This window comes from Coturnix japonica, chromosome 3 (assembly GCF_054131305.1).
Source record: "Coturnix japonica strain WE chromosome 3, WE-NBRP24, whole genome shotgun sequence".
NCBI classification, from domain to species: domain Eukaryota; kingdom Metazoa; phylum Chordata; class Aves; order Galliformes; family Phasianidae; genus Coturnix; species Coturnix japonica.
In genome coordinates, this window is record NC_140665.1 from 102,760,608 (window position 1) to 102,776,577 (window position 15,970).

A 15,970-nucleotide genomic window follows, 5' to 3' on the forward strand; every position below is an offset into this window, starting at 1 on the left:
AGAGGCATTGTTTCAAGTTGCCAGTGGCATGAGAAAGGCCTCAGTGAGCTGGTTACATGCAGGTCCCATTTCCAAGCTATGCCACGAAAGCAGGAGTGCTGCTTTCTTCCCTGCTTACAAGAAAAAGCAAAGTTTTGATTTCAGCCTTGCATCATTTGCTGATTTTAATGGGGAAATTTCTGTAGATTTGAAAACAGCGTCAGTGGAGAAAACTTGAATATTGGTTTACATGCAGTACCTTTATTGCTGAGCAGCAAACGAGTCACAGACATGGAGACACAAAATCAGAGCCTGTTTTGATGATCACGGGGGGTTTACAGGAGACCACACTTGAGTTTTCTTGCTTTCAGTTGTGTATAATATAAGAACTGTGGCCAAACTACAGAGCGAACTCTAAGCCAGTAACTGCTTTTATTGGGACTCGGTGTCTTCCTGAACTACAAAAATATTTGGGCTTTCCAGATCAGAAGAAATAAACATGGCACTTGATGACACAGCTGCTCTATGGCGTTCATCCCTGTTTGTGCAAGAAGGTTTTGCAAAGCTGTGTAACTGGGGCACATCAGCTTCTCAGTCCCGGAGCTATTGCAGCTTCTACACTGATGTCTCTTCCTTTGACTTCTGGGGTCAATGGGGATTGTCATTATTACTGCTATTATTTTAGAAAGCCTGGGTTCATAGATTCAGTCCAGTAATGCAGCTGCTGAATGGATGCTCTGAGAAGTTTGGATGGGTGCCCAGGTGTCCAAAAGCCAATTTCAGTGCCTGTACCTTCAGTGGGGAAAAAAATGTAGTTTTCTTTTCTTAAAAAAATCAGTAAATATACAAAATCTGATATTGTGTAAAACTGGATCTAATACCAAATGGAGCAGGCAGCTAGGAAAGGCAGCACAAACCTCTTTTCTAGGCTTGGAGTGATATCACCAATGATGCCTTTTACATGGAAGTAAACAGGAAAAGCTGAGCTGGCTGAAAGTCTGTAAGAAACAGGGAGGGAAAAATCCATGTTTACTAAATGGAAAAGGACAGACAAAGGCAGTACAGAACTGAATGTTATTTTCAACATTCCCAAAAGGGGATGAGACAGGAGAGAGAGTAAAGGCACAACAACACTTAAAAAAAACACAAGACAACTCTCTAAAAATACTTACTAGTGTTTCTTTCTGAATGGATTTAGGATCCAATTCCCTCTGCCTGCAAAAGGCAAGGAGAGAAAGCAGAAGTGAGTCATGGCTATTAGTACAGCTGAGAGCTTTGATAGTTTTTACCTTTTTCTCTCATCCTTATACCAAACCTTTGTCCATCCTGAGAGCGGTCTGACACATCTCTGAAGATAAACTTCTGAAGACCTACACTTATATTTATGGTCCCACAACCCGATAGCTTGACTCCTCCTGGAATATATTAGGATTACACTCCTAACAGTTGTATACATTGTCAGTGAGTTTGGATCAATCACCAAATCCAGGACTATGCAGAAACCACATAGTCCTGCTCCCAAGATCAAGATGAAGTGATGGCTGTGGAGCTTGGGCAGCAAGGTCTTCCTAGTATCCAAGATAAACTGTTCATATACAAAAATTAGATAATCTAGAGTTTCTGAGCAGAACCTGGGCCTCTTATATTCCTTTTATCACCTTAGGAAAAAATTATTCTCCAAAAGAGTGGTCAGGTGCTGGAGGGGGCTGCCCAGGGAGGTGGTGGGGTCACCATTCCTGAGGTGTTCCAGAAACATTTGATGCTGTACTGAGGGACATGGGTTAGTGGGGAAATTATTGGTGGTGGGTGGATGGTTGGACTGGATGATCTTGGAGGTCTTTACCAGCCTTGGTGATTATGATTCTATAATTAGCTGTATGATGGAGATTCCAGGTATTGACAACCCAACAGAGGTTGGGCGTCAAATCAACACAGGGGTGGTGAGATAAGACTTAGTCAACGTGGCTTGCAATGCAGAACTGCTGTTCCATACAGCAAGGAGCCAGTGGCCTCTACCCAAATAGAAAACATTACAAAATGTGCTCAGATTGCATTTCACAGGTCCCACTTGATGAGAAAATCTTTGCATAGTGAGAGCAATGAGACACTGACTTGGATCTACAGTAAACCTACAATCCCATTAACTTCAAGTACACTCTCACATCCTGCACCTGCAGTTACCAGTTGCTGGTAGTTCCCACCTATGCCCCAAGAGCATTTAATATAGTGGAAATGTGGCTCAAGAAACTTTAAAAATAAGTAAATAAATAAATAAGTAAATAAAAGGTTATTTCTTCTCTTAAGGACTCAAAACACATCAGATGATTTTGACTATTTTCCCTATATATCACATGCAAATTGAAGGACTATCTCTGACCTTTCTCAGGAAAGATTAATAGTAATGTTTTTAATATCCATAAATTTTTGGGTGTCACTTGCTGGAAAAAGAGTTGGATAGGAAAAAACAGGGGGAAATAGCCTATCCATATGAAAACAATAATCATGTAATATTTATTGTCTGGGATTGAAATGTTTCAAATATTCAAAGCAATAAAACGTCAGGAAAAGCTCGACTTCCTGATGTAAAAAGGCCATAAATTTCTTCCTTCATAAGACATGAGGAAGAGGGGGAGAAAAGAAATCAATGTGAGATTTTACACTAAAGAAAGAAAGAAGGAAAAAGAAAGAAAAAAAATAAAAATAACCACCCCAAAACCTTAAAGCTAAAGCAGTAGAGAGCCCCCAGAGGGCACAATGCACTCACCTTTGGGAGTCTGAAGGGAGGAACCGGCAGCCAAGAGCAGAACTCATGTGCAATAAAGTGCAAAGAAAACTGAGCTCAGACGTGACTTCAGGCAGCGGTGAGGTGGTTCCGTGGTGCCCAATGCTGACACCTCCCTTCAGCATCACAGCACTATGAAAATAGCCACTGCTCTGCCCTCATTGTGTGCAGCAGGGCTCGCTCCCAGCTCTATGAGACCTCTCCCTCTCAAGCAACATTTTATTGCTCTTTGAAAGAGAAATAAATAAAAGACACTTGCGGATTCAGGAAGGCCTTTGGCGTGCGTGCATCAGATGTGATTTTTCCTAAAATTTGTGAGGGTTCATGATCTCCCACAGACCCAACAGGGTGACCCTAAACCCTGCGAGAGAGAATTGTGTGTAGTAAAGAGGGAAAGGGAATAAAATATCACGACCAAATTCACAAGGTAAAAATCATTATTGGGGTAAACCTCCTCTCATTGCGGAGAGTGACACAACAAAAGCAAGTTGGTGTTCGGACTGGTAAAACCAGAGCTGTTTTTAGAATTCCATCTTCTAGAAAAAACATGAATATATATGCATATATATTCATATGTATTTAATATATATGCATTTTCTATGCCTCTGCTGCTCACCTCTGAATAACGTTTTAATAATGTTCTCTTTAAGTGCTGCATTAATTTTGCGCTGCCTTCGGGACCACCAAAGAAACCGAGATGCAAAATCCCTCCAGAGCACGCACCAGAAATCCATACCAAAGTGCAAAGGAAACAAGCCCCAACAAAACCAAAATGAATCGAGCATCACCTGCAAGCCTAGCTTCCATACCCCTAGAAACAAATCATTTTTGCCACCATCCCTAAGATGAAGAAGGGGAGCACCTTCCATGGAGGAGCTGGCTTTAGAAGGCATCCTTTCCCAGGTGCTGAAAGCAGCCTTACCCAAAAACAGCTTAATTTGTGTTCCATCTACACCAAATTCTGCTGAAAATTTAGGATTAGAAAAGTGTTGGTAACATTTCCAAAACAGAAGTATAAATCCTTGTAATAATAAACTAAGGAGAAGGTAACATGGGGAACACTGGACAGATCCCATCTGGTCTTCCAACCCATTTGGAACAGGTTGCCCAAGGAGGCTGTGGATGCCCCATCCCTGCAGGCATTCAAGGCCAGGCTGGATGTGGCTCTGGGCAGCCTGGGCTGCTGGTTGGTGACCCTGCACACAGCAGGGGGTTGGGATGGATGAGCACTGTGGGCCTTTGCAACCCAGGCCATTCTATGATTCTATGATCTCTTTTATTAGAATGATTTACTCAAAGATCCTGCAGAATTTGCACATACACAGCAGATACGAGGAGGCCTGAGCACAAGGAGGTCACCTTGCTCCTATGAAAGTCGTTTTTCTCCTCCTGCAGCACCAGTGCAGATTTGCTTTCACCTGAGCCTGACACACAGTTGCTGCCTTTTCATTTGCAGATCTGAAGAACTCATGTCAGTACAAGAAACACAGCAGTTTCTTCTTCTTCTTTTTTTTTTTTTCCTTGCAGATTAATTAAATACTTATGGAAATGAGAGTTAAACAGAATAGGTTTGAGCCAACTTGCTTTATTGGCTCTGCCTACCTGAATCCCGCTATGGCTCCAGGTGCCACGCTCTGTGCTTCCATCCAGGTGGAGGGCAGCCACCACGCTTCAGCTGTGCTTTACTCTCTTCAGATCCAGTTCATTTATTAAAATGTATCATTTTACTGTATCTGTGTAAACAGCCAACACTAATTGCATTACTCCCATTATTTCTTTCAGCTCTCATGCACTAAGCAAAGGGAGATTGGTAAGGGATCAAGAGCATCTGGAGCAGGAATCTGGAACGCTGGAGCTGGATGAGCATCTTCCTTGTGGTGATGCAAAAATCCAGCACTGCATGAAGGGAAAGTGTCCATAGCCCATAGAAACGTGATGTTTACATGTCTGCTTCAGGCCATCAAGTGGTGCATTTCAGCAGGAAGGATTTTAAGCATTGTCCTGGATCAGGTTCACATGGAGATCCAGGTAGATACAATCTGGATGGCTGGGCTGTGTGCTTTCTGCCATGTATCGTTCTCACTGCTGCAGAATGAGAGCAGCATTGCAGAATGAAAATCCAGGTTTTCCAAACCATCCCAGGATCCCCAGCACAAGGCAGCCCTTTAGCCCTGCTGTGCCTCACAAGGAACAGAGATAACATCACTATCAATCACGTCAAGAAGTGGCACTGTGGGGATGAATATATGGAGCACGGTGGGGCACTGAGACATTACAGCAATCAATGTTACATCAGGACCAAAGACTGACAGCCCACATCTTCACAAAATCTGCAATGCACATGAAGGAGGGCTACTCTATAAAGACTGGGATGTTTGTAGGACCATCGTGCCAACATTTCTGTCTGACTGGAATTAGGAGGAATTATCAATCACAAATACAGAAGAGAGTTATAAAGCAGAAAATGAAACTGTATCATTGTAATTTTAGTTCTTGATTTCCCCCTATTTATCTTTCCAGTTCTCTTCCACTACTAATCTATCTTGTTTAGGAAAAATAGTATGTAAGTATAGCAGAGCTTGATTACTGAGAATAGCGATTAATGTTGCGTCTCAGAGTGCTCTCTAGACAGCTAAAAGACTTTTAACAAGAAAATATGAAGGTTTCCTTCAAATCTGCAGTCATCTGCCTTTAAGAGTTTGTTTCAGTTGCCAACATTTCAGTGATTTATGGAAGTTAAAGTATCTGATTATTGTCTCCCCACAATAGATGAGAGCTGTTTTCTCTTACTGTTTTTTAAAAGCAACATCATTATCTTAAGGAGGGGGGGAGAAAAAAAGCTATATGAGAAGATACAGCTTGCAAAATAGTTTTGTAAGGCATCTGGCCTTATTTAAACCATCACATTTACATTCAATTCCTTCAGGGATGGCTCTGTTGCTTTGTGCTGGCTCTGTGCCCTCTGAACAAAGCCCTAGTCTTAATGTGTGCCATCACGGTTCCCCACTTGCACCGCCTCTACCCATGGATACATTGGAGGGGTCTGAAAAAATCCAACGCTGGGCAAGGTAATTCACTTCTAGGCAAAAAAAAAACCACCCACACAATACAACAAACCCTAACAGCGTACGTTTCAGCTGGTGGTTAGGCTTGTGACAAATGCCACTATCTATCTGTTTATTCTTTAGTTACAAGTAGAAGTGTTTATGTACTATGAAGGGACCTTTAAGATCAAGTTCCAACCCTGGATGTGGCTCTGGGCAGCCTGGTCTGCTGGTTGGCGACCATGCACACAGCAGGGGCTTGAAACTGGATGAGCACTGTGGGCTTTTTCAACCCAGGCCATCCTATGATTCTATGATGATGAGCAAAAGCTATTCCTTACTGCTATAAGAATAACCTGGCAAGTACGGGGTAGGGAGACATAACATACCTTGTTCTACTCCCAGTTCAGAGCACGGCTGATGTAGAGAAGTGAAAGGTTATTAAATGGGCTTATTGGGCAAATCCAGATTTTATAAATAATTGCCTGTCAGGCTGTTCAAGATAGACAAACACACGGCAGACCAACAAAAACACGACCTGTCATATTTCCGAGAGAAATGTATGTTGAGTCTTCATTCTCTGGGACTTCGGGCAGACCAGTAAAATATAAGTGCCAGGATTTTCCCTGCTTGTGCATATTTTAAAATGTAAAATCTGAGAGAGATACAGTTACGGAAGGAATTTTGATTCCACTACCCTGTGCCTGAAACGGTCCCTTCTGTCTGTATGCCTGCAGATCGAAACCAAATACAATAAATGCTGGTGTCCTTTTGAAAAGCCGGGATGTTTACAGCAAGCATGTAATTTTCTGTGATGAAGGATGCCAACAAAAATAAGAATGATGATAAAAAGAAAAGTTTAATCATATATTTCAACAAGCACAGATGGAACATCAGAAAGCTTCCCCCCTCGTTTAATACCCGGTGGTGGTGTATGCTTGTACTCCTTTGCACACAGATTAATTCCAGAATACAGAAGGGTAAGCAGGTACAAGGGGGAAAAAAAAGCAATTGACAAACGGCAGTAAGATTTGATGTACAAAGTTCACGTTGGCAGCATTTTGGTTGCAAAGAGAGGAGGCATTTCTCTGTTTGTTTAAAATACAGATAGTTCTAAAGCTTTCGCAAGCAGGTCCAGGAAAGCCGGGCAAGAAAACCACTTACAAATGACCACAATACCACGCGGTGGGAGTAAAAGTTAAGACCTCACATACTCAGCACAAAGGAGGAGGACGGCTGCACCATATAAAAGTAATATTTTGCTGATCTCTCCTTGATCCCTTGAGTGCTCCGTCTTAATTTGAGGTTTAAGTCAGATTTGAAGCTGACGCAGACCCCTGGGCTGCCCCAGGGACACAGGCAGCAGATCCCAGGGATGGGCTGAGGCATAAGCCCTTCTCTCTGGTTCAGCTCCTTGTGGTTAGCTCTATATTTGTATGGATTTGATGTGAAGAAATGAATCTGTCGGTGAGGCTAGCCGGGGCCGGGGGAAAGGAGGGACGGGAAGAATTGTAGAGTGAGGGACTGAGATTTAGAAAGCAAATCTGAAAACAAACAAAGTGAGCTGAAATACAGAAAGGCAATGAAGGGTGTATTCCTTCTTCGATCAAATCCGACAGCAACACTGCCTTTGTTGGTGACAGTGAAAACCTCTCCTCAGGCAGCACGCTACACATAGCCCGCATCTAGAAGCACTGAGGTGGCCATGGCTGTTTGGATACTTTGGGAAACGCTGAGGGAGTGGGGCAGATTTGTGCCAAATGGCTGCAAAGCTTTTCACTGGTGGGTTGGGCCCCTATGGGAATGCAGCAGGGATTGAGGCAGCACTGGGAATTTGGAGCTGGCTGCTTTGGCGCTGGGTCTGTGACAAACCTTTGATAAAGTGTATGTTGCCCGAGCTCTTCTCTGCTGTTGCTCTTATCTAAAAGCCCCTTCCTGCATTGCACTGGAAGGAATGACTGGAGAAAAAGCAGTGGCAAGCAGTGAAGTGCAGTGCAGGTTTTTGTCTTTTTGTAAATATCATGGAAAACCCAGAATATCTTCAGCTTTTTTCTGCCCCATCCTGCCTCCCAAACAACGCTGCAACCAAAACATACAGGCTTCCAAACAACTGAGTAAAGATGACATGGCTTTTTACAAAGGGGCTGACAGCAGCAAGTCCCCTGCAAACATCAAACTGGTGCGATCTGCATTCTTATCCACCTACACGCTATCCCAAACATCCTGCCATTAATTAGCTAAACGTTCCAGCTAGTAAACAAGAATAACGATTGAGGGGGCTGGAAGGAGAGATGGAGTCAGCCAGCAGATAGTCACAACAAGCCGGCCCACTCACTGCCACGCGGAGACATTGGAGCTTGTGTTTTTTTTGTTCCTTCCGTGGAGGGGAAGAGAAAATCACCTTAATATAACACTGTCTTTTCTGTTGCTGAAGCCACATCCATATCAGCAGGCGAGAAAAGTCATCCCGTTTCTGCGGTAGGCACTCTGTCAAAGAAAGAGAAAATCTGTAATGAATTATCATGTCAACTTAAACAAGAGAAGAAGGCAGGGAGGGAGGCGAGGCTTTCTTCCTGTTTTGTAGACTATTCTGGCTGCAATCTAATAGTGTGCTTAATCTGAACATTTCTGGTGGGGAAGCTGTGAGCAACCACTTCGACGATTAAAAAATCAGTGTGGTTAACAAGTGGTTAGTGACTCTATTTCAGGAGAGGGAGAGAGATGCAAAAATGTAACATCCTATTTTGTTAACTGCCTGCAAAATAGATGAGTCCAAAAATACGCTATTATACCAAAGCCGTTTGTCCTTTAGAAGCATGTGTTCTCTATTCACTGTGCTGGTGAATTGCTTCTAACCTAACTGCCCTAATAGCCCAGAGATTATGGGATCATTACAGGTTTCCAAGCCTGCTTGGTAGTGTGAGCCTAAAGCCATGTAAACAGACACTGCTGTAATCCCCAGCCAACCAAACCAAATGGATCTTAAAGACAGTCTGGTCAGTACAAAATCATACGAACCTGGGATGGAGCACTTCCACTTATAAAGGAGCACAAGAGTTAAACAGCATTTGAGAAGAAAAGAGAAAAATGTACAAGATACGGTGACCCTGCCTCACTGAAATACCTCTCATGCATTTTTAACATCTTCTTCTGAATCAATATAGGAAGCTCTGCCTTTTTAACTCAGGCACACTGGAAACTCTATATTTTAAGGGGATATTCTTGCTTTAGAAATGCATTTTGTTTTTAGATATTAATGGCATTTTCTAAAAGGAAGGGAGCTTGAATACTTTTGCTTTATTTGGTGCACCTTCAGCAGTCATCCAGTTCCGAAAATGAAATTACAGACACCAGATACATACTTTGCAAGTCTTGCATTCATGTACCGAGGCAGTGCCACACAGAGCTGCTGGTTTCAGTTACTCACTAGCAATTTCCTAATGAATTTCAGCAATATCAAAGTCTCCTCTCTTAAACTAGAAGAGAATCATTAAGACAAAGGATAGCAGCTTAGTATTTCTCCTTAATTGTAAGGAAATAGTTTCAAAAACAGCAAGTGTGCATTTGCAGACATTGAGTACGAAAAAGGAAACACGTACAGGATGTTTGATGCAGCATCCCTCACATTAACACTGAACTTATATGATACTAAAGCCAAAGGGTGAAACATGAGTTCTGGGAGATACATGACAGTACCACAGCAAGCAAAGAAAACGAATCCAAAGACTCTATACCCAAACAAGAAATGCACAAAAACAGAGCAGCCAATAATTCTGAAGGCATCCAACATATTCCCACAACCACAAATGGCAAGTCCAAGGGAGTTTGGATGCACAGCCTGCCCAGACCATTAGGGCTGGCATTTCGAAGCTGATGCAAAAGCAAATGCAATGTTTTTAGCTCTCCGACCCTGGCATTTTTTACAGAGGTTTGTGACCCAAGTGAGAACCTTTAACACATAAACAAAATATCTGGGGCTATCGTGCAGTTTGCTTGGAGATCAATGAACCCAAAGCTGGATTGACATGAAAGATAAAAGGTTGGATTTTATGAAAGGAATTTTGGTTACGGAGCAAAGCCGGGCTTGGCTGGGCTCACCTGGGAAATAACGCAGCTCAACATTTTCCAACACGGGCAATATTACACGGCTCGTTATATCCCTGCAAAGGTCATTTTAGAAGCAAGTCTTAAAGAAGGAAGGATAACACCTTCAGAAAGCTGGACACACCCACTAGTCTATATTTAGCCATATATTATAGCTAGCATGGCTATAGTTAGGATTGAGAACTATTTCCTCCTAAACTCCCCGTTTCACATACTTTAAACTTGGTGAAACATTTGCCCTTGGGCTGAAATTTCCTTTGCTTTAATCTCTGCCCGAAGTTGAGTTTTTTTGGAAAGGGCCAACGAAATTCCTGAAGCCATTTTGAAACTCAGCAATAATGAAAACAACACACTACAGCACCCCAAGCCAGAGAAAGTCATTCTGATCTATGCATAGTTTATTAAGGAATTTAGCCACAAATTGAAGTATTCTACCCAGATACAATCCTTATCTTCAACCTCGGCTTAAAGGTAACTGGTTTGGAAATCAGTATTTCACAGGAGGAAGTTCGTTTCATCCCATTCCATAATGAGATAACACTTCTTTCTTATTTTGATACACCACTAGATAATAATGCCTAACCTCCAAAATACGTTTATGCATTGTAGAGCTATTTTACAGGCATTCCCCAGTTCTGAGCTATACCATTTATCACAAAGATGTATGCAGCTGAATTCATGAAAGTAAAAGACATATCTTTGCATGCCAAGAATTGTGAGGAGAAACAGCACGATGTTTTCTATAAGCCCTGTATGTGCGCGTGCCTTTGCAAGAGAGAGTGTATGGATGCGACAGTCATTTGCAGTGGCTGTGGTTTGGATGCGGCTTTTGTGTGCTTTATGCCACTTTGGAAGTAGCCAGCTTTAGAAAAAAAGAAAGGGTCTTTGTCCCAGAATTACAGCTAGAGGATGATGCAGACTCCCGAGGTGGTACCAAAATGGCAGGCCGTAGCTGTACCCATTTTGCTGGAATGTATTTGCTATGGCCCAGTGTCAGGAGATAATGTAAGCCCACTATACTTTCTGGAGCCCTGTTTGGAAAGGCATCTATTGCATCCAAATTCTGTGTGTGCTCTCTCTCCAAACGTACTGTCTCCCAGCCTGTGCTTTGATATTTCCTGCTGTGGGCTGACTCTCTGCCATGGCTGAAGGTCCTTTAGCCTCTTACCACGCCCTCTATGTGTGTGGGTGGGCGAGAGACCACCTTTTAGAAGTGGGAAACCACCTCGTTGGCACAAATCATGCAGTCCACCTTCCCAGAACAAATCCTGTGCTATGGAAAGTCGATGTAACCTCACCTAGTCAATCTAAGCTCATAGAAACTCACCGGGATCCTTGCTATCATATTTTGCACCTTTTTTCCTGCCTTTATTAAAAGGACAGATTGCTGCTATTCACAACCACAACCCAGCAGGCTGGACCAAAAAGAAAGCAGCAACTGACCTTCGTTACCCATTTCCACTCTTGCCATGTGTTCTCACACTGGGAAAAGACATGACGATTGCTGCCGCATGCTGCACTTCCTGGCCCTGACCCCAGCCCATCTCTGCACCACATGGGTGCATTTTCTTCATTTCAGGCTACTGAAGAACCCTTTTCATTGTTTTTTGCTTTTGCAGATAACACAGGCATCCCAAACTCATGTCAGTTAACACTGCACTACATCCAATCAGTCGTCATCTATTTGCCCACTGTACCAGGAAGTCCACCTTGAAAATGTCGTGCCTTCTAACCTATCTTTGATATTGGATTCTGGTATTTTTAATACCTTCTCAAGGAATGCTATCTTGATTGATTATTGATTAACAGTCTGAAAGACGGGGTGGTGAAGCAGAAAAGATGAGCAGGATCATGCTTTGTCCTTGGTTTGGTGGGTGAAGGCAAAACTAACAACATAAAAAGGCAATCTGAAACAAAATGTGAAGTTAATAGTGAAGTAAATACTTAAAAATCATGAAAAGGAATCTATTTTCTACTCTCTTTTTCAGCCCTATGTCTCTCCTTCAGTAGCAGCACAGGTAAGATTTTATGATGGACCACAAAGGGCTGCTCCATGCAGCAAAACTCCTGTTCCCAAAGTAGGTCGCATAAAATGAGACAGTTCAGTGAAGAGCTTGTAGGGCCAACTTACAGGGCAGAAAACATATCATATTTAACACAGGTACACTGAAGGTGTGATTTACAGAAACAAGTATGAGATAAGCCCCATGATTTGAGTATCCCCACATTTGGGAACACGTCGAATTAGAAAACACAGACTTCTGAATAGATATCTTAACTAGAAATGGTTTCCACTTAACAATTTATAGTACTTCCCAGCTGCAGCATGACGAGAAAGAATAATTTTGGCAAGAGAAAGAAACAGCTGTGAATTTGAGTGGGCTGTTACGTGTTAAATTCTTATTTGGGAGAAATTTTGGAAAATCTAGGGTAAATCTCCAGTAGACACTGCAGACACCAGGGTTTATTGTGCCAAATCTTCCACTGTTTTAATTCTGCAGTTATACCTGCATTAAGGGTGGAACAATATTTCATATCACTGGAGAATTTGATCCCCTGTATCATCTGAAGATGATAAAACTTGCATCAGAGCTCTTAGAATCACTTGGCTTGGGTTGCAAGAGACCTCAAGAACCATCAGGTTCCAAACCCCTGACACAGGCATGGTTGCCGATCACTATATCAGGTACTAGGTCAGATTGCCAAGGGCCCCATCCAACCTGGGCACCATCTAATAGTCCACCCTTCAAATCCATCTCTCCAATTTAGAGGTAAGGATGTGGTGGGGGACCATGTCAAAGGTCCCTCATAAGCATGTTACGAACAGCATTTCTGAAACTTGAAGTCTCCCTCTCTTGCTGTCCTTTTGTATGTGTGTGGGCAAATCGTTTAATTACAATGCATGAAGTGGAATGGCAGACAGACATAAAAATAAAAGAGCTAGTCATGGCTGAACTTCATTAGCAAACATAAATACAAATAGGCACATCTTGTTTGTGACATGCCTCAGTCCTTTCCCCCTTTGGTAATTTTACTCTATTCTCTGATATTTGCATAAATGTAAATCAAACCATATGACTTAAACAAGCTTACGATAGAAGAATCATATGCAAAACCTTTTTTCATTAAATAATTCTCCTCGTGCAGTCAAACAACGTTACTGTGAAAATCAGGGAGGATTAGATCTCAGACAGTGAAAGCCTTTATTTAAGAACAGTGGAGGGAGCCCTGCCCTTTAAACAAGAGACATTCTTGGATCAGACACTGGCTGGCAGAATGGAAAAAGGGATGTAGCATTAACTTTCATTCCATTCCAAATAACCTGGAACCCATAAAACACAAAGATTCTCTAATTTTAAATCTGCTCCCTTTTTCCCTATGCCTTCTTTCCCTTTTATTTGTGGAATGTTAACTCTGAAATTTCATTAGCCCACCATAATATCAAACAAGTCGCTCTGGACACATTCATTGCTCCTTATGCATAAAAACATCTCCACTAACAACACACTGATTAGAAGGTTGCTTTTCTAATTTTCCCAGCCTGCACAGACAAACCACATGCAAAGAAGTGTCAGCTTGTTTAGAGATTAAAATAATAATTAGTTTAGGAGGCAAAGTATAAGCAACATTGTTTAAAAAAGAGAATCCGCATGTTGTTTAGAATTAGCTGCTTCTGTTTAGCTCTAAATAAATTTGTGTGGATACAAACTCTCCTTATTAAAAGAATATACATGTTACAAAAGAAACAGAATGGCTAATTCCCTTTCCAATTCAAAACAATAGCACTGAAGGCTCCAGCTCTACAAATCCATCTTTAATCAGTAGCCAAAGCACAGATGTCTGATATTACTCAGAGAGCAAGGGAACTTTTAATGTATATAATGGTAAGTGGTCAATAATGAATAACAAATCCCAAATATATATGTGTAAACACCCAGGTTTAGCCCCAAGTGGTCTCCCCTGCTGTAATCATGAAATCGCCTGGGTTTCATTTCTGATGGGGTCAGACAGCCGTGCTGAAAGCTACAGCATCCTTTTATCCTTACAGCAGTGGCTGTTCTAGCATCACTGCACCATTCAGTTTGTCCCTGAGGAATCACAGTTAGGTGTGAGGAACACAAAGAGAACAAGTGAACTGTGCAGCTGTGCTCCCACCGTGAGCTCCACCCCTACAGCAGTGGGACCAAGAGCACCAGCACACCGCACACAAGGCCAGGTTGGATGGGGCCCTGGGCAGCCTGGGCTGGTATTCAATGTGGAGGTTGGTGGCCCTGCCTGTGGCAGGAGCTTTGTGATCCTTGAGGTCCCTTCCAACCCAAATCATTCTGTGATTCTGTGAATGGCCTGGGTTGAAAAGGACCATAATGACCATCTAGTTTCAAACCCCCCCCTACTAAGTACCATGAGCATGGATGACAGCACTGCCTCACTACACCATCCTTCCACAGTCTGTAGCAAAATGCTTCCAGCAAAGTCAGTCCTGGGCTCTGGTTTACTTTTAACTGCCAAGGGTGTAAATTTATTTTTCAGTAGTCACATAAAAGAGTGTTGCTGTGTCCAGGACCAGGATACATCCATGTTATATCATCCAACTCTGGTAAAGAACATTGTGTAGATCTGAAATACCCCACTTTTATTTTTATTGCTGTTCTCTTGTTCTGGGAATAATGACATTCTCAAGGCTGGTGGAAATGTAGGATCTCTGACAAACCAGGCCCAAATGCATTTCTCAGACACCTCTGTGACACCGCCAGTGGAAGGAGGACAAAACGTAGGGCTTTTATTGCTGACCTTCAGTTCATATTGCCAAATTTGTGATGCTGCACTTAACTAGCATGGGCTGCTCTCAGGGCTGGGCTGATAATTATAAGAAAGAAAAACAAGGCCAAAGGATTATGGCTTTTGTTGCAGCAAGAACTGGGGTGTGGCAGTGGGGTACCAGAGCCTGCCAAAAGAAAAAAAAAAGAACAAAATTGGTAGGGAGAGAAGGATCATTTTAAGTTTCTCAGAGGGTATTGTAAACAGTGGAGAAAGAAGGGAAAAATGGAACTATAAAACAACACTTGGCAGCCAGCTTTGCAAAACAAACATATTTTCGCAAAGCTCTTCCCATCACTGCCACCAACTTTAATAGGCTTTATTTGTCTGAGAGCAAGAAACCCTTTTTAATTGTTCGAGAACAGAAGACGTTGCCTCTCACATTGGAAGAAAACACTCTCCCGAGTCTTTATCCAGACCCGACTGCCGTCCCTGGGTCAGCCCAGGAGAAGAATTCCTTCCCTCAGGCTGCAAAACCTGAAGTGGGGCTCCCACCCCACCTCTTGTTTTGTGAAGCAGGTTGGAGCTGGGTCTGGTGGTCCACAACCACTGCCCGTGACATGATGCTGGCAAAGTACAGCCCAGTCCTCGCTGGGCACAGCCTGCTGGACCCTGGTCTCAGAGGGGATGCTTAATTCCTCACCTTATTGGAAACATAACGGTGAAATATGGATGGAAAACAATTTAGGTATGGATAGGTGCTGAAAGCTCTATGGGGCACTGCAGAGCCTTGCTCACTGCCCTCCCAGGTGAAAAATTACCACTAATAATGAAAACTATTTCAACTTGCATAGCATAGCACAACTCAGCTTGAAGTAACCTGGGTGGCTCACCCTCTCCTCAACATTTGCTGCTGGAGAGACTTCTTTTTTTAATGTAGAGTGTGACATCAGAGGGTTAAATTGCCTTTACAAAGTCTCTGCTGCTCAAGAGCTCAGCATATGATTTTTAGTGAATTTATTTGGAAACAGCATGGTGTGGTAGTCGTCTGAGCACAAGGGCAGGAGCCAGGGCTGGGCTCTGCTCCCAGCTCCGACACTTACTTGCTGTGTGGCCTCAGACAAACCACTTAATGTTGCTGCGCTTCAATTTCCCCTGCCTTTGAAACAGAAATACCATCGTTCACTTCAAACTGTTTTGAAGCTTGATTGATTACGGAGCTAATGTACAGCACTTTGGAAATACTACATGCTATTCAATAATTATTATTTTCACCGCGTTGTATTTCCCATTGTAATGGCCA

General features: G+C 42.6%; 1 protein-coding gene and 1 long non-coding RNA gene across 3 annotated transcripts in view; both read right to left on the bottom strand.

Moving 5' to 3' along the window:
* Positions 1–220: 220 nt before the first annotated feature.
* Positions 221–3,858, bottom strand: LOC107312444 (uncharacterized). The gene is made up of 4 exons (XR_001554498.3): positions 2,744–3,858; positions 1,152–1,194; positions 897–977; positions 221–771 (listed from the first exon to the last, which is right to left on the bottom strand). It is a non-coding gene; the product is annotated as an uncharacterized LOC107312444 (long non-coding RNA).
* A 2,787-nt stretch (positions 3,859–6,645) lies between these two features.
* The window catches only part of SUPT3H (SPT3 homolog, SAGA and STAGA complex component), a 242,448-nt gene continuing 233,123 nt past the window's right edge, over positions 6,646–15,970 (bottom strand). The window contains exons 12-13 of one of the 2 annotated variants that reach the window (XM_015859909.3): positions 9,904–9,965; positions 6,646–8,292 (exon numbers count right to left, since the gene is read on the bottom strand). In XM_015859909.3, coding sequence (XP_015715395.2) covers positions 9,921–9,965 — 45 coding nt within the window. In that variant the 3' untranslated portion in view covers positions 6,646–8,292; positions 9,904–9,920. The remainder of the gene's footprint in view (positions 8,293–9,903; positions 9,966–15,970) is intronic. The other variant, XM_015859910.2, reaches the window with a different exon arrangement.